The 19668-nt window shown below is 40.3% G+C and overlaps 3 protein-coding genes across 3 annotated transcripts in view; 1 reads left to right on the top strand and 2 right to left on the bottom strand.

Annotated features, from left to right (window-relative positions):
* The window catches only part of LOC308571672 (olfactory receptor 2AP1-like), a gene marked incomplete at both ends in the record, with an annotated part of 295033 nt that overhangs the window by 158477 nt on the left and 116888 nt on the right, over window positions 1-19668 (top strand). The gene's annotated exons all lie outside the window — the stretch shown is intronic.
* Window positions 1608-18475, bottom strand: LOC308570631 (olfactory receptor 14A16-like; the record flags this gene model as incomplete). The annotated part of the gene is made up of 3 exons (XM_081165546.1): window positions 18157-18475; window positions 6837-7021; window positions 1608-2585 (listed from the first exon to the last, which is right to left on the bottom strand). Exons 2-3 carry the CDS (start codon window positions 6846-6848, stop codon window positions 1608-1610), a joined length of 990 nt encoding a protein of 329 aa, XP_081021672.1. The 5' UTR covers window positions 6849-7021; window positions 18157-18475.
* LOC308570630 (olfactory receptor 14A16-like) lies at window positions 11860-12849 on the bottom strand (the record flags this gene model as incomplete). The annotated part of the gene is made up of 1 exon (XM_081165545.1): window positions 11860-12849. The coding sequence occupies one exon, from the start codon at window positions 12847-12849 to the stop codon at window positions 11860-11862; it is 990 nt and encodes a 329-aa protein (XP_081021671.1).

Here is a 19668-nt window from a genome sequence, read left to right as displayed (position 1 = left end):
TAATGACCTTGTTGTGGCTACAGTGGCCGCCATATTTTGGGGCTGAGTGGGAATTTGTCCACCAGGCAAATTGTCTCCAGCCTGCTGGTTTTGCCTACCTCATAGCAATCATGGCAACTGGGGTTGGGTATTGGGACAATCCTTGTCTTGGATGAAGGGGAAGTAGTAGTCTCTGCCTGGTCCTCCAAAAGCTGGGGTATCCCGTTAAAGGGATCACACCCAGCCAGGGACCAGGGCCATTGTCATTCCCCCAGACGGCGGTCCCTGCATGGGTCACCCTATTTCATTTATAGCTTAGTAACACCTGTTCAGATTGACCTATGTGTCACTTCTGGCAGGCAGGCTGGACGTATTTTCCATTGCCCCATGCCCAAGCCAATCCTCTTTCATCTGTATTCAACAAAGTTGTGGACTGTTTCAATCCAAACCAGTCTCAGTTGTCTTTTCATTCATGGAAGGTTGTGGGGCAGGGGAGCCTGCCACTGTTCAGAAAAATGCAGTCGTGTTCCAAATTTCAAGCAGATGAAGGAATATAGGTTCTAGGCACCTATAAATCTGCTGGAGATGAAAGAACTAAAAAGGAATTGATTTCTGCACTTTTCCCACTCCAGTTTATGCTATCCTTTCCCTTTCACTCCACTCTGCTATTATTATTTATCTTTGCTGTCTGTAGCTCTTGGGACACACAATTGAAAGTTGAGTTCTTTCTTGGCAAAACACTCAATTGCATTAGCTCCTAAGGTGTGAGAATCACATGTGCCACCCCTGCTAAATAGCTAGATGGGCATCTCCTTCTTCACACCTGTGCTCCATCCCAGAAGTTGGAACAACGGCATGCCATGCCCACGTCTACTCCAGCACATTTAAACCCCCTCTTCTGGCGTGGTGCATGCAAAAGCCTGGCAATTTCACTTATGTGCATTTCCAGCAGGACCTGTGGGAGGCATGGCCATGGGTAATTAAGACCACAGCGCATCTGGGGAGCCCTGTTCTCTTACCCTTCGCCAGATCTCTCAACCCACCTGCCCTCTTTTTTATGCTTTGCTATGCCTCTAAAGTAAAAAAAAACGGACTTGGTGGGTGGTTTGTAGTTCACATTTCCCAAAATGTTTGCAACTCTGTGAATCCAGAAAGTCCACTTTGCATGGGGCCATCTCCACTAACTCAAATTAGTCTGAGGACAATCACATTCAGTCAATGAAGGAAGTGTTCTGCTTGCGGAAATCTGCTGAATAGAGATTTATTAGGCCAATGTGGGCTCACATCTGCAAAGTCACACATACAATCAAGCTGAAAGCATAGTTATGACTTGCCATGGACCTGACACAATTCAGCAGAATCAAGATAAATATGTATGTGAAAAGAAGTAGAAAACAAGTAAATTAACTGAAATGTTTCAACTCTGTTATAGAGCATAAAAATGATAAGATCCATTGTTGAACCTATATAGCAGTTTATGAATTGTTATAAATTAGCATGTGTGTTCTCCAATATCTGCATCAGACATGAAAATAATGATTTCAAACTCATTAGGTTTTATCTTTATTATAAATGATTTGAAATATTTTCAATTGTTTTACTATTTTTGTGCAGAAAGAGAAACGTAATCAATGCTGTAGACGTTGCAAATAGGGGAAGAATAAGGTGAATAGATTTGCCGTCATCTTCCACAATGCCGATTTCAGTTGCCTATTCCGTATACTATAGATTATTGGGTTCATAACTGGAGGAAACATGCAATAGAACATAGAAAGCACAAGATCAATGACTGATGGGGACCCAGAAGTTGGCTTTAGATAGGCAAATGAACCACTGGCAAAAAATAAGGATATTACAATAAGATGTGGCAAGCAAGTTGAGAAGGCTTTTTCCTTTCCCTGGGCAGAAGGAATTCTTAGAACTGCCCTAAAGATCTGAACATAAGAATAAACTATCAGAGCAACGTAAGTAATGGCTAGAGATATACCAACACAAATAACCCAAAATGCAATGAGATGTGAATCAGGACAAGCAATTTTAAATAACTGTGGGATTTCACAGAAGAACTGGTTGATTTCATTGGAACAGAACTCAAGTGTGAATGTGCTTCCTGTGTATGTTGTAGAATACAGAAGCCCACCAACCCATGCGCAGATTGCCAGTTGGACGCATGTCTTTCTATTCATGATAGTCTCATAGTGCAGTGGACAGCAGATGGCAATATAGCGGTCATATGCCATAATACCAAGGATGAACAAATGAGATCCAGTAAAAAGGATGAGAAAGAAAACCTGGCAGATGCATCCACTGTATGAAATAGTCTTGGTGTTCATCAGGGAATTTGACAAGGATTTGGGGACTGTGACAGATATTGAGCCAATGTCTTGGAATGCAAGATTGGCCAAAAAGAAGTACATGGGTTTGTGAAGCTGAGGACTGCAAGAGATGACTGTGATGATGAGAAAGTTTTCAATGAGCGCCAACAAATAAATAAGTAGAAAAGCAATGAAACGGAATGTCTCCATCTCCTGAGTATCAGAGAATCCATGCAAAATGAATTCCATCAGTCCTGATGATTGGTTGAACATTGTGTAGGTATTTGGTACCTGCGAACAGAAAACAAACCCATTTTAGAAAGGAGAAGAGTATCAGAGGCTTTTGTGCAGGTTCCCCATGTGATCAAATAGATTGACCTAGGTAAGCCAGAAACCATTGCTCTTTCAATAAACATTTGTTTTTTGTTCACCTTAAAATTAAAAAGTATACACCTTTAAAAATGTGAAATCTCTAAGTGGTTAGTATTACATATTATAAAAATATATAAAGATAAAACCAATAAAAAGTTATTTTTGTATCCAGATAAAAACAATTAAAGGTTAAAACAAGTAGACAAAATAAAAACACCTGTTTGGTTAGCCTTGATGGAAGAAAAATGTTTTAGCAGACATCTAAAACAATCCAGCAATGACCCCTTCCTAATGTTCATAGAGTGGGAGTTCAGAGCTTGAAATATAGGCTCAAAACACTATTATATTACTTGAAACTATCATGAGTCTGAAAGTAACAATGTGGAGAGGCTAATTGGATCAGGATTGAGGGTAGGAAGAGCTTCCTGCTGACAACCCTGTAGAGGGGCCCATGGTGTTGGGGCAGACTGCATTTGGGGCTGAAGAGGCAGAGAAGTCACCCTGATTTAGTATTATAGATGAGGAGTTAGATTCCAGGGACAGTCCCAAATCAAGGCATCCTGGACTGGCTCTTTAGCAGTGGCTATACCACTGCCTCTCCCAATTGGAGAGGGTCTATTCCTTCATGCAACAAAGTGGTAAACATGCTCCAGACCCAGGTAGTCAAATTTCCTCTGCTCAGTTTAATAAGCCAAGAGGCTCAAAGGGCCATGTAGTCATCCTTAGAGCTGAAAGCACCATTTCCACATCACCAGACTGCATAAACTGAATGAATGAATGAATGAATGAATGAGTGAGTGAGTGAATGAATGAACCTTTATTTGCATCAGCCATCGGCCACAGCAACAAAACAACAATGTGATATACAAAGAACAGAAATAAAAAGTTGATGATATAAAACACACTTTAGGGTCCTGAATCAGCAGTCAAATAATGGATCTTAATCTGATTGCCCCAGCTAAAAACCTTGCAACCTTTGCTGTCATCTGGTCATCTTGATCTCCCAAGTGAAAGGACACTGTGGCAGTGGTTGGGCAACCTGGAATGGATAATAAAAGAGGGGTCATAATCTAATTCATAAAGTCTTTATAAAGAGTGCAAGTCAGAAGGGCATGCGCCACTGATTTGGTACTGCCATCTCCACAGGGACATAAACATTTTTCGTGTGGAATCTGTTGGAATCTTCCATCAAGTACAGTCGAGGGCAATACATTCAATCTTGCGAGGCTAAAAGCACGTCTATATTTTAGAATTGCTAGGCTACGGAGATAGGTGCCAGAAAGTTGAAATGGGAAGGTGGAAAATAGTCATATCATGGGCAAAATTTCCTTATTGTGGCCAAGTTGTTCTGATGCTCGACTTCATTTAGGCGCTGAAAAATTAGACTGTTTGCTTTACTAATCTCATATCAGCACACAGACTTTAGCACTGGATGCTTCAACTAGAACTGCAACTTCCATCAAGTCAAGGCCTCTCTTAATACCAGCAATCTTCAAAGTAGCACTGTTGATGGGGGCCCGTCCCTCAACTTGTGGCTAGTTAGAAGGACAAAGGCAGAGTTGAGAGCAGAGACTGACCTAGATGCAAAGCAGGAAGCTGGGAAACCAGAGAATCAGAGCAATGTTTGATGTCTGTTTGAAACATAGGCTGTGGTTCCAGATAACTTTTGTCCTCTTGAGGTGTTAATGCTGTGCACCCCTCCATTGCATGCTCAGGTTGAATATATTAATGGAGCCTGGACAGCTCAGTTGGTTAGAGCATGGTGCTGATAATGACACGGTTGCACTTTTGATCCCTGTATTGCAGTGGTTTGGACTAGATGATCCTCAGGGTCTCTTCCATCTCCACAATTCTATAATTCTATTATATGTATAAATAAACCATATATCATAAAGACACCATAGTCTCTGCTGAGCCTCATCCAGAAAAAAACACAAACCCTGGGGAAGTGCCTGGAGCCACTGGAAACAGGCATTGCTTGGAGACTGGGGTGGTATGCAACAATACACAAACAACAACAACAACAACAACAACAACAACAACAACAACAACAACTGGTTTCATTATCTGGCTAGGCATGTTTCTGGTTCAATTTCCACAGGGACAGAAGAGAGACATAAATGCTCCTCAGTGGAGACATGAAAGGATTAAATGAAACTAGTGAACAAACACCAGCACCTGAAGTGGGGTTGGCAAATGAAGGGGGAATCAAGTGGAAAACAGTTCAAGGACTATTCAGGATGCTCACTGAGCATGGAATGCTAACTGACTGTTGGAAAAAGTAACCAAATAATTAAACCCCTGTGTTGCAAACAATTATCAGTAATATCCAAGGCAGCACAATGACCAAATACAACAATGCAATATCAATATAAACTCTTTATATAATCTATACGAAACATTGAGCAATATGAAATATATGAAATATGCACTCTCTGCAAAACCAAATAAACAGAAATCTTATAAATCTCTGAAAGTCACAAAATCTGTACTCTTTAGAGACTTGACATCTTTCCACAGGGCCTGCAAGACAGAGCTGTTCCACCAAGCCTTTGGCCAGGGCACAGCCTGACTCCCTCCTTTGGCAATCTTCACAGAACTCTAGCCCAATGGATGCCATCAATTTGATTTGAATTAATTTTATAATGAAATGATTTTAGAATGTTGTATTATTTTATTGTTGTTAGCCACCCTGAGCCCGGCTTCGGCTGGGGAGGGCGGGATGTAAATAAAAATTATTATTATTATTATTATTATTATTATTATTATTATTATTATTATTATTATTAGATTCTCTTGAAAACATAGAACCAAATAAACATAAGTCTTATAAGTCTCTGAAAGTCTTTGTAGACTATGCAAGTCTCTGAAAGAAGCAATAGGTTAGATTCTTATCTGATGAAAACAAGGCTTTGTTTTATGACGTCCAGTGCTGCAGAAGTGGTCCGAAACAGAGGTATGAACAGTGATTCTGGATATACCCACTGTTTCATGGAATTGTTCTTCAGCACAGCAGAAGGATACAGAAATGCTTCATAAACTGCAAATGAATTATTGAAACGATGACATGCAAATACATGGTAACTTACAATAATTCAAATTATTACAAACTATAGGCATGAATTGGTTTTGCAGATAGTGCATATTTCATATATTTCATATTGCTCAATGTTTCATATAGATTATATAAAGAGTTTATATTGATATTGCATTGTTGTACTTGGTCATCGTGTTGCCTTGGATATTACTGATGACTGTTGGAAAGAAACAGAGAAACTGCGGTGAGAGGGAATGGAAGGCAGCTGCTGCTTCCCTGAGCAGGAACCCTCCACAAGCCATCTTGTTGCAGGGCTTTACCTGCTGAATACAGTGCCAAAAACATTCAAACACTATTCTCAAGACATTTAACTGAATCAGATTGTTTGTTCTAAAGTGTCTCAGGCTTCAGTGAGCGTTTCCTGCAACAACCATTCAGTAGAGATGGTCTAAGTTAACCAGTCTAACACTACAAAAGTAGCAACTAATCATTCTGTTTCTGCCACTGGAGCATTGTTCTACTTTGGTGCAGCTTCGAGTGGGGAAGACATCTGAAATCATTCCTCCCAGAATAATGCAGTTAGAAAATTTGCAACTCCAGTAAGTATCTTAAGGGGTGGAGCTCTTGATATGGTAAATTGACCTCTAAGAGTGGTGCATCAGTCCTGGCTGGGGTGCTGGTTTTGGGGGGAGGGTGCTTATGCTGAGTGGAAGCATGAAATTCTGACCTGAAAACTTGCTTGTTTGGTAGTACTGTCCTTTTCCACTGCCAGAAGTGTGTGTGTGTGTGTGTGTGTGTGTGTGTGTGTGTGTGTTTGTAAAGCAGGCATTAATTCCCATCATAATCGAAAAGACCACGATGATCCCCATCATTCAATGCCTTTTTCCATGTCACGGGTTTCCAGCATGCACCAGCAAAGAGAATCTGCAGCTGACACATTCTCTTCAGTGCTCCATGCAAATTATTGAAAATGTTAAAACAGATATTGGTAACATGTTAACTTCTCAGCACACCTGAACCTTAAAGTTTTGTCCAGAATTGCCCTCAGTATAATTAACTTGTGATAAATTGGTTTTTTATCAAGTTGATACTCAATAAGCCACTTAAGAAGTGATCCATAAAAACTGACTCACCAAACTATTCATGGGCAGATCCTGGAGAATTTAATACAATTTTATGTGGTGGTGTTTGTTGTTGTTGCTGCTGCTTTATGTCTGCTCATTTTCTGCTTTTCTCTGATCACCCGGTATGATCTGTCACATCTTTAGCTCTCCATCACTGTTTAAGAGGTGATCTCAGTTACAGTTTTCCTCACTGACTAACAGAATAAGGAGATGCAGTAATTACTTTTATTTATATTATGTTTCTCCATTCCCAGAAGTCTAATAAACTCAGAAGAAAATTCTCAGGCGTATGTGTGGAATGCATGTTTACATGTAAAAGTGTTCTATTAGAATACCAAATGATAAAAGTTTCAAGCAAGAATCACTACGTCACATGGGATTTCACCTGATATACGTAGACTGAGCAGAAATATATATAGGTATATACATCACTTGGTTTCTTTTTCATTCATTTATAAATATTTCCATTATAACACTAAGATGCTTTAAAAATATTTCCAATAATATAATATAATGATTAATATAATATCGATCTATCATGTTCCAAGTTCTTTATTTTTTATTTTTCTTAAAAATTGTAATAACATAACAGCTATTGCTGATTCTTTTAATTTCAACTATTGTATAAAGCAGAGGACTGCTGGAAAATGTCTGTGAATGTTTTTTAAAATATGTTTGCTTCAAGAATCTGTCAGTAGAATAGGCCATTGCATAATTTGTATACAGAATCAGCAACTTAGATACACGACTTATAGACAGATTCCGTTTTTGCTAAATTAAATTTTAGTGCCTAATTTCTTCTATACAGTTTTTGCATATTAATTACCTTGATTGGAAGATCTGCTGCTTTCGACGGCAGCTTGTGACTATGGCTGATGGATGCTCTGGTGCTAAATTGAGTGAACTCAAATTGCTTTTCCCTCCCTCCCCCCCTCCCCATTTGCTGCTGAGACAGAGGTGAGTTCAAAGGGAGGATCACAATGAGTTTCCTCTCAATCTGCCAGTCCCCTTGAAGCCCCGCTCTTCCGTGGAGTGTTTTGGGGGGGTACTGAGTCCTAGCACTCTCCCCACTGCTCAAACCAGCCCGAAATGGTCGTCCTTTAAGCGGACAATCTGAAACGCACTGCCATTCCTCCCGCAGCAAACCAGAAGTTACTGCTTCAAGAATCTTTGAATAGAATAGGCCATTGGATAATTTGTATACAGAACCAGCAAATAAGATACACAACATATAGACAGATCTTGTGGCGTCTATGTTTGTTGCATGTTGCCACCAGTTATGAACCCAGTAATGGGGAGGATATTTGGTGTGGATCACCAACTACACTTTGCTTGAACTACAGCAGCTATCTCTGTGTGACAGAACCATCCACACTGTTCAAAATAAAACAGTATGTGCAGAACTCCAGTGGGATAGAGTTCTTTACCCCCCCCCCCAAAAAAAAAAGCCAAATCAAGAAATCTGGGCACCTGAAGCAAAAACACACACCAGAAAACCCTTTACAAATTCCTCTTCTGCACTCTGGCGATAATATAAAATTAAATAAATAGCATTTTGATGTCACTACAATAGTACCTCGGGTTAAGTACTTCATTCGTTCCGGAGGTCCGTTATTAACGTGAAACTGTTCTTAACCTGAAGCACCACTTTAGCTAATGGGGCCTCCCGCTGCTGCCGCACCGCCGGAGCACGATTTCTGTTCTCATCCTGAAGCAAAGTTCTTAACCCGAGGTACTATTTCTGGGTTAGCGGAGTCTGTAACCTGAAGTGTATGTAACCTGAAGCATATGTTACCCGAGGTACCACTGTATTTGACCAACAAAACTGGAGTGGCCCCCTCACTTTGCCTAATAAGAGTTCCAGCCCTGCTTCAAATATAAATCGCTTAGGAAAATGTTTGCATCCATAAATCTTTTGTTTAGCTCCTTGCTCAACCTGTGTTATACTTCCCAAAGAAACTTTGAATATTGTTGAACCGTGTCCGTTGCAGGCAGTCAGTGGACCAGGGAACTAGGCTTGTCCCCTCAATATTCCTGGTAAATGAGAGTATTAAAGTACTAAAGCCAGGCGCTTCCTTCCCAAAGCTGGAGAAGCTTCTGTCCGGCTTAGGGAAGGAGGGGTGATGCTCACACACAGATGTTGCCCCTGCCTCAAATCACCCTTAAAAGCTGGCACCTCTGGCCCTAACATATCCCCATAAAAAGATTCACTGCACGCCTCTGATCCACGTGGACAACATAAGTATACTCCTACTAAAATCTAACACAATCTGTTCATTTTCTGACTTCGTTGCTACCTGCAGCTATAGTGCCTTGTGAATCTTATAATATGACTTTTGTTATGGTTGTTCTGTTTAGCTTAATTTCTTTTAGTTGCTTTCTTAATAGTGTTTTATAGAAGGTGGTTGTTATACTGGTGATTTGTAATCATTTTACTGATGATTTCTTAATTATTCTATATAATTTATACTGTGGTTGTGATGTTCAATTATCTGTTCTCCTCAGATTTGAGTGCCCAGTTTTTGAATGAGAAGGAAAGTGAGAAAAGCAACAAGTCTTACTACCTCACTGTGAAGGTTCTTCAGAGAGAGAAAACACATTTTTGCTATGGCAAGAAACATTAGCTTTTATACCCAAGGTGTGTGGGATGTAATCCACTGAGAGCAGTCAAGTACAACATTCCTTGTTTTCCTAGAGTGGACATGCAAGGGAATGTTTGGTTGAGCCAGTCAAAACTTCCTGTTCCTCCTGCCCTGGAGCATCCTTCCTTGCATGTAACTAGTGGTTGGGTGTGACTTTTCCAGACCTGGTAAAAGGACAAGGTATGCTGCCTCTCTCTCTCTTTTCCATCTTCCTTTTGTCCTGCCAACTTCCTGGAATGAACTGCTGTCTGCCAGCCAAGCAGTCCCTCAGGTCACCTCCCTTTATGGGGTAAGCCTGTTTTTATACGTTTGTAACTTTAATCCTTAAACCTGCCTTCAGGGATCACACTGTGCTCTGCCTGATTGTGAGTAAACTTTCTTTTTATTGCTTATGAATAAGACTGTCGTGTCTTTATTCTTTAAGGAGGGATTTAAAAGGGGATCTTACCAGGAACATACAGTTCAATCTGAGGCAGATTGAATTGCATAATAGTAAGAGGTTCTAATGAGCCTGCAACAAGTTTTCTGCTGTGTAAAGGGGAATGTGCTAAGTAAAGGAACATGCTAGCGCAAGTAAGGAAGGATATTAATAAATAATATATCCTCTATTGCCACCCTGAACATTCCCTCAAGGTGAGGCTAAATTATTTTTTAAAAACATTAAATATCCTTTCTTTTTGATAGCTACAGGGTGTTAAAAGATTTGGAAAAGATGCAAGCCTTAAAAAGCTTGTTCTAAATACAGTTGTACCTCGGAAGTCGAACAGAATCCATTCTGGAAGTCCGTTTGACTTCCAAAACTTTTGGAAACCAAGGTGCAGCTTCCGATTGCCTGCAGCCTGTAGCCAATCGAAAGTTGCGGAAGCCACACCAGAAGTTCAGGTTCCACAGAACATTCACAAATGGGAACATTCATTTCCAGGTTTGCGGAGTTCAGGAGCCAAAATATTCGACTCCAAGGCATTTGGGATCCAAGGTACAAATGTATCTGAGAATTCCGCTCACCTTTTTTTCTGGTGGGCGCTGTTGTGTCCAGGTATTGGGGGCCCTGTAGTGTTCTGGTGGAGTGGAGATTGACGCCTCTCTTGTTGCTGTCTGGGCCACATCACTGGTGCTGGGCGGAACCCACCTAGGGGTGGCCCCGCTGTCCAATCAGGACCTGTGGGAGGCATGGCCGTGGGTAATTAAGACCACAGAGCATCTGAGGAGCCCTGTTCTCTTACCCTTCACCAGATCTCCCAATCCACCTGCCCTCTTTTTTATTCTTTGCTATGACTCAAAGCAAAAACTGGACTTGGTGGGTGGTTTGTAGCTCATGTTTCCCAGAATGTTTGCAACTCTGTGAATACAGAAAGTCCACTTTCCATGGGGCCATCTCCCCTAACTTACATGAGTCTGAGGACAATCACATTCTGTCAATCAAGGAAGTGTTCTGCTTGCAGAAATCTGCTGAATAGAGATTTACCATATTGGCCCAAATATAAGGCACACCCACAAATAAGCTACACCTTTAACATTCAATGGAGGGGAGTAAAAAAACAATACCCGAATAGAAGCCGCTCCCTTAAAATTCCGCAGGCACTCACAGCCGTAAATGAAAGCATAGTTCTAACTTGCCATGGACCTGGCACAATTCAGCAGAATCAACATAAAAATATGTGTGAAAATAAGTACAAAACAAGTAAATTAACTTAAAAAAAAAAATCCACTCTGCAACAGAGCATGAAAATAGTAAGAGCTATTGCTGAACTTATATAACAGTTTATTACTCTAATGGAGCACAGAAATTAAAGATCCATTTCTGAATCTATTAGACAGCATCTTAAAAAGCAGAGACATCACCTTGCCAACAAAGGTCCGTATAGTTAAAGCTATGGTTTTCCCAGTAGTGATGTATGGAAGTGAGAGCTGGACCATAAAGAAGGCTGATCACCGAAGAATTGATGCTTTTGAATTATGGTGCTGGAGGAGACTCTTGAGAATCCCATGGACTGCAAGAAGATCAAACCTATCCATTCTTAAGGAAATCAGCCCTGAGTGCTCACTGGAAGGACAGATCCTGAAGCTGAGGCTCCAATACTTCTTCATAAGAAGAGAAGACTCCCTGGAAAAGACCCTGATGTTGGGAAACATGGAGGGCACAAGGAGAAGGAGATGACAGAGGACGAGATGGTTGGACAGTGTTATCGAAGCTACCAGCATGAGTTTGACCAAACTGTGGGAGGCAGTGAAAGACAGGAGTGCCTGGCGTGCTCTGGTCCATGGGGTTACGAAGAGACGGACACGACTAAACAACTAAACAACAATTGCTATTAATTAGCAAGTGTGTTCTCAAAAGATTTGCAACTGAAATGAAAATAAAGATTTCAACACAGGTTTTATCTGTATGTTTAAAAATGTTTTACTATATTTTTACAGGAAGAGAAACATATTGCAAATTGGGGAAGAAAAATTAGGGTGAAAAATTTTGCAGTCAACTTCCACAATGCTGATTTCAGTTGCCTATTCCGAATACTATAGATTATTGGGTTTATAACTGGAGGCAACATGCAGTAGAACATAGAAGCCACAAGATCCATGGCTGATAGGGACCCAGAAGTTGGCTTTAGATAGGCAAATGAACCACTGGCAAAATATACAGATATTACAATAAGGTGTGGCAGGCAAGTTGAGAAGGCCTTTTCCTTTCCCTGGGCAGAAGGAATTCTGAGAACTGCCCTGAAGATCTGAACATAAGAATAAACTATCAGAGCAAAGTATGTAAAAGCCAGAGACGCACCAACACAAATAACCCATAATGCGATGAGATATGAATCAGAGCAAGCAAGTTTGAATAGCTGTGGAATTTCACAGAAGAACATATTAATGTCATTCGAACAGAACTCAATTGTAAATGTACTTCCAGTGTATACTGTGGAATAGAGAAGCCCACAAATCCATGAACTGATCACCAGTTGGACGCATGCTTTCTTGTTCATCACAGTCTCATAGTGCAGTGGATTGCAGATGGCAATGTAGCGGTCATACGCCATGATGCCAAGGAGGAAAAAATGAGATATACTAAAGAACAGAAGGTAGGACACTTGACAGATGCATCCATTGTATGATATGGTATTGGTGTTCATCAGGGAATTTGCTAAGGATTTGGGGACTGAGACAGATATGGAGCCAAGGTCTTGGAATGCCAGATTGGCTAGAAAGAAGTACATGGGTTTGTGAAGCTGATGACTGCAGGTGATGACTGTGATGATGAGAAGGTTTTCAGTGACAGCCATCAGATAAATGACCAGGAAAGTAATGAAATGAAATGTCTCCCATTCCTGAGTATCAGAGAATCCATGCAGAAGGAATTCCACTATTCCAGATGACTGGTTGAACATAGTGCTTGTGTGTGGTTCCTGCAAAGAGGAGCAAACACATTTAAGAAAGGTAAAGTAAAAGGTAAAGGACCCCTGGACGGTTAAGTCCAGTCAAAGGTGACTATGGGGTTGCACAGCTCATCTCGCTTTCAGGTGGAGTGAGCTGGTGTTTGTCCACAGACAGCTTTCTGGGTCATGTGGCCAGCATGACTAAACCACTTCTGGTGCAATGGAACACCGTGACGGAAGCCAGAGTGCACAGAAACACTGTTTACCTACCTGCTGCAGCAGTACCTATTTATCCACTTGCACTGGCATGCTTTCAAACTGCTAGGTTGGCAGGAGCTGGGACAGAGCAACGGGAGCTCACTCCATTGCAGGGATTCGAACCACCGACCTTCCGATTGACAAATCCAAGAGGCTTAGTGGTTTAGACCACAGCACCACCCATGTCCCTATTTTATTTAAATATTTACCTTTATAAACCTTTATTTAAGAAAAGAGGCACAATTAGTTATCTCCATGTTACATGGAATTTCATGTGATAGAGTTTTAACAGTTTTTGTCCATGTCACATTTCCAGTATGCATTTGCTAAGACCGACATAGGCTGACCTGGCCTCTTCTATGTGGAATGAGGATGTGCAGGCCAGAATATTCTCTTTAATGAATGAAAATGTATAATTTTCGGTGACATGTTGGCTATTCTGCACATCTGACCTTTGCAGATTTTTTACTAGGAAACCCATAAATATATTTAACTTGTGATAAAACTTGCTTTTTATCCAGTAGGTCTGTTATGCCTTCAAGGTTCTGCTTCTAGATGTTTCATTAGGTTCACTGAATTCATAAATCACTTCTCACAATAAAAGAGACCCCCCCAAGGAATTTACAGTAATAAAATATGTGAGATGTCTGCTATTCCTAGCCATTAATCCTGGCTGGGACGAACTGAGCATGGGCTTTTGCATTGTAAAACTCTGGTTTCTAGATCTTCCTGAACTGTGTACACAGTTTATCCAGGAGGTCATGAATAAAATAATTGAAAAGTCATCTATTCAAATAGACTTACCAAGCTGTTTGTGGGCAGATCTTGGGTGATTTCATGCAAGTGTTTACATGCTTCGTTTTCATGCCTGGTTGCGATCTGTGTTGTTTTTCTGGGCAGCCAATGTGATTTGCCTTTTCAGTGTATCACACCATTCTCTCCCCATAGCTGTTTGGGAGGCAATTTCTCTTACTGCTCTCTATACTGAGATGCTGCACTGGATTTTATCCATATTTACTTCCATTACTCCCAGGAGTCTAATCAAACTCAGAAGAAAAGACTCATGGGAATGTGTGGTATGTGTTTGTATTTTTACATGTAAAAACATTCTATAGTGTACCAAATGATAAACAGTTCAAGCAATAATCACCATGTCACATGCAATTTCATGTGATACGAAATGAGTGACAATATACATTGGAATATACATCACTTGATTCCTTTTTTTTAGTTATTTGTTAATTTATAAGTATTCATATTATAACACAAAGGTCTGTTTTCAAGCTTTTCACAATACTACACATGTACAGTGATAGATTCCCCTCAATTCTGAAATGTCTCCCTGAAGCCATACTAAAACACCCAAAAATCCTAACAGAGTAAAAGAAAAGAAAGAGGAGTTCAAAGAAGGACCATCTAGATTGGAAAAGGAATATTAGCCGAGGTAAGATGTGTTCTACAAGTTCGTTTCTTCTTAGAATTGAGTGCAGAGTACTTGCAAGGGAAAGAAAGTGTGAGAAGCAATGAGTCTTACAACCTCAGTGTGGATTTTATGCCAACGATTCTCCCCAAACTGAGGTCAATTTTTTTTTTAGAAGGCTAAATGCCCTGTCTTCCTGAAAGATATTAGCCCTTTAGGGCTCTTGAAATGCCATGGGGAGCCATGAAGATATTGTAAATCTCTGAGAAATTGATCTTTTACCATGGATCTTCTTCCTGCTATCTACATGGGAGGGGGAGACTAGCAGATGTTCTTGGTTTCCCTCTAGGTTACCTCTGGCCTTCCAAACTTTGTAGCTAGTTTCTATACAAAGTGGGAAGAATGATGGAGATGAATTTTCATTAATACAATATGTGATTCTCTCCTTGTTTAAAACATAGTATGTTTTACTATGGATTTTACAACTGACAAGGGAAGGGTGGCAAAAAATGATACCCAAGTCAACAGCAATGAGGGGATTTAGTAAGAGGTGCAGGAGATGATCAAATAAAGAATTTGATTGAACTCATAGAGTTTTTTAAAAGAGGTCCCTTCTTGGCTTTCCAGTATCCATCCGGTCAATACCAGACTTGGAGGCAGGGATAGTCTTCAAACAACAACAAAACCTGCCTCCTCAGTGATGACATGGTCTGGTCTTAGCATAACTCCTCCTCCTACCCGTGATCACTGAGATCAGGTGTCCCAGTATGTCCGAGTGCAGAGATTGTGTGTGTCCCCTGTGGAACCTGCTCCAACCATTCTGTTGGCTAGGGCCTACTCCCAGGCAGCCCTGGCTCTCTCCCCTTAAGAACAGAATACAAACTAAACAGTAGAAACTAATTAAAAAACAAAACAAAAAAATTCACAGTTCTACTAAAAATTAAACTAATATCCCTACCCCAACAAGCAAAAACCAAACCATAAAACCGAAATTTAAAACAGCACAAATTAAAAACTATTTAAAAACATTTTTGACATTTGACCCAACCCCAGAGTTATTCCAGTGAGTCTCTCCAGTGACATCTTCCTTCAACAAACACATGTTGCACAGGGTTGCATGAAAAGAAGCCCCAATGTCTAAGCTTCTGCTCAAAGGAAGATGCACTGTGCAATCAGGACAAATGCACAATCAGGTGCCCCAGTCATGTGGTGCATCTACACACAGTCAGGATCTTGAATGTTGGGTATTCTTTACAGACAACAACACACAATGCATGAGGTGGTTTGTAAAGCAGCCTGTAACTTCATGTGACACAATGGTGCTGGAGGAAGAAGTGGCAGTGGGGATGAGTCTCCATGGCATTGTGCATTTGTTTTATGGTTGTAATTTTATTGTTGATGTGTTGCTGTTTACCACCATTTTTTTTCTTAAGGTTGGCAGCATATATATATATTTATACATTTATTATTATATATATAATAAATGACCAAATGTAGCACAGCTCCAGAACCAGCTTGATAGGAATTAGCATATGGATTTGAAAAGTGCTACCCAAATGCTCGCTGCTTCCAAGGCTACATGTTAGGAAGATCATTAATCGCTGCTGTTTCTAAATCTGGAGTAAAACCCCGTTGATTTTAGTGTTTCAGATTTACATTGGAGTAAATGGGAGAATATTTTTGTTAGAATTGGGGGTGGGGGGAGAGAAAGAAAAAGAAAACAGAATTCAATGAACTCTTATACAGTTAGCGCATTTGTTGGCTGTTCTCCTTAAGGCCTCCTTCACCTCTTTATTCCTCAGGCTGTATATAAGGGGATTAAGCAGAGGTGTCAAGATGGTATAAAAGATAGAGAATACCTTATTGAGTGTTCTCAGTTGATTGTTGTCTTGTAAAAGATACACAATGGTGAGAGAGCCATAGAAAATGGTCACCACAATGAGATGGGAAGAGCAAGTGGAGAAAGCCTTTTGCCTTCCTGTGGTGGATGGGATGCCAAGAATGGCAGTGATGATGCATACGTATGATGCTATAGTCAGAACGAATGGTGGCAGGGTAGAGATAGAAGTCAGAACAGCCGATACCAGTTTCACCTGACTTGCATCACTGCAGGCCAGGTTCATCATCGGAATGAAATCACAAAAGAAATGCTCAATCACATTGTGGCCACAGAAGGTTACCTGTAGTATAAAACCTAACAATATTGTGTCTATGACAAAACTGCCAATCCAAGACCCAGCTACCAGCTGCAGGCAAACCTTGAAATTCATAAGGACAGAATAATGCAAGGGGCGGCATATTGCTATGTAACGGTCATAAGACATTGCTGCCAGGAGATAGCACTCAGTTACTGCTAAGAACACAAATGCCCATAATTGCACAATGCAGCCATTAACGGATACACCTGGGTTTTTGCTTAATAAACTGGCCAGAATTCTGGGGAGGATGGTCGAGCTATAGCAGGTCTCCAAGCAAGACAAGTTGCCCAGGAAGAAATACATGGGGGTGTGGAGGTGCTGATCAGTCACAACCAATGTGACAATGATCAGGTTCCCAGCCATAGTCATGATGTAGATGATTAGAAACAGCACAAAGAGAAGAATATGTAACTCCTGGAGTTCTCCAAAGCCATGAAGGACAAATTCTGTAATGGTGGTTTCATTTCTCTTCTCTAATGTCAACATCCTTTTAATCTGTTGAAGGGGAAGAAGAACAATTTGTGCGATCAATATTACTCTCCCCTCATGTTATTGTAGTATTTGCCCCCATCTGAATTAAAGGGATCTTGTCCTGGAGTCAAGTCTCCCAATAGTCCTATTCAGGTATTTGTTCCTCCAAGTCTCGCTTAAATTATTCCCATGATATAAGAAAAACAAGGACAAAGGTGAACTGTTTTGAATTTGAGTGCTTAGATTAACCTGCCTGCTTTTTCTGGAAATAAGGCACCCCTAGGTGAGCTTTATAAAATGGCTGAGGGAGCCACTCGGTGGATAGAAACCCATAATGCAAAGATTGCTGCCTTTCTGATATTGCAAGTGTATTACGATTTTTGGCATAAAGGCTATACAAATGATATCATCCTTCTTCCTAATAAGGTAGCCTGAGACCAACTTGAATGCTTTACAAAATATCAACCAGGCAATCATGGCTCCAGAATTTTAGTGATCCCGCTCACCCTGGATCAGTCAGGAAATGCAACCATGCTCCCACAACTAAAGAACATGAGAAACAAAATAACTTTGTCTTTTGGATGATTCCGAATTATGTCATGAATTTATTGATGGAACAAACATGTCAAAATAATCTGTGGTAATAAACTGGGTTGGTCAAGTGAGGCAAGGTATTTATTATTTTATTTAACAGGTTTTATATACCATTTAATCACCAACACCTCTAAGTGATAGCTGCAAGATATAGTTATCCTCTGAAATGCAATGCCATCAATAATCAGAATTATCAGAACATGTGTAAATTACCAACAGACACAGTGAAATGATTCAAATAACTCAAATATTTGCACTTGTAGATCAGTGAACTGTTAGCTGTTACCCAGCTTTAGCAAGGAGCTTTGTGACTATTAAAAGCTTGCACCCACATCAACATAATTTTTTATGCTATATAGCATCTACTTTCTCTCTTACCTTCCAGATATATCCAGATCCAGGGGTATCTAAGCAAAGGCTGCCTTATCATTTATCCACTGAAATTGAGATAACTGAAGAGGCAGGTTGCATATTGGTCCATTATGGAAGGATAGGAAGGGGGAACCTGTGATCCTCCAGATGTTGTTCAACTCCCATAAGCTCCTACCAACATCAGCTTGATGGGAGCTGTAGATCATCAACATTGGAGACCCAAAGCTTTCCCATATCCTAGCTTAGAGTGCCTAGATAGGAAGAGAACAAGGCTCTTGTAGCAATTGGATGATTAACAAAGTCCCTCTATAAATCCTGGTGGTGCTCTGGGTTGATTGAATACAAAGGAGTACAGGGCTCTTGCATTTTCACAAGGTGTCAACAAAGAAGGAATTATGATGCCACTGCTGAGCATGTCACAATGCTAAATGGATGATCAAAGACACACCTGAGTCTGACAGCAAACGGGTCAGTATAGTAGTAGCCTTTATATCACAGTGATGGAAATAATCATGCATTCAGCCTGTGCATGTAATTCTCACCTGAAATTCAAGGCAGTCAAAATCTTGGAATGCTCCCTTCTGCTTCCTAATATTTAATTTTAGGATTAGAAACACAAAGGTCTCTTGACTATGGCTGCTTGATTGCTTTTCAAAGTCATGTTCTGTAGGCATTGAGATTCTAAGATTCATCAGTCAATCTCATGGATCAGTTGAATTTAAAACCAGATCACTTCTTCATGCTCAAAGCTTATTATTTATGCTATAACTGCCAAAGGGATGTGTGAGAAGCAGTGGGCATTATGCCGTAATTAGTCTCTTAAGAAAAACTTGCTTTTAAACACCGTGTTGATTGAATATCTCTTTGAGGAATAACTCAATGAAGCACATCTCATCGGGAATGATAAGGGAAGCTGAACATTTCTTAGAACTGACCCAACATTTCTCAGAAGACATTTTTCTGAGAATTGTTTTGAACATTTTTTTTATCACATGCTGACTATCCAAAGGGGTTTTAAGCAAAATTACCTCAAATGTAGTATTCTTAGAAGAAAAACTCTTCCGGTCATTAGTATGCACTAAAAATTTATGCATTGTGGTGTAAACTAATGTCTAAGCAGGGTCCGTTATGGTTACAAATTGGGTGGAGGACTGCATGTTGTGATACCTGGATTGCAAGGGGTTGAACTACATGACCTCTTCCAATTTAATGATTCTATGTTTCATTTTGCTGGTCAGAACAGTAGTCCATTGAAGTCACCCTACAGATGCTTAACAAACACCAGTTCAACCTCCATATAGCATGAAAGGAATAACAATTTGTTCTAAGCAAGGTACATATGCAATGTTTAGAGGTTGCATAACATGTGTTTTTCAACACTTAGAAAGATTTATATTCATATTGTTCTATTTGGATCCAAATCTTTCCACAGAGAGCTGAAAGTTGAGTGCATGAGAGTCCCCTGAGAATGTTCCATTCAGTTACTTCCAAGGGTTGCACTTGTTTAGTTCAGAAGAC

Source organism: Podarcis bocagei (genome assembly GCF_964188305.1).
Source record: "Podarcis bocagei genome assembly, chromosome: 13".
Classification (NCBI taxonomy): Eukaryota; Metazoa; Chordata; class Lepidosauria; order Squamata; family Lacertidae; genus Podarcis; species Podarcis bocagei.
This window is presented reverse-complemented; position numbering and strand designations above follow the sequence as displayed.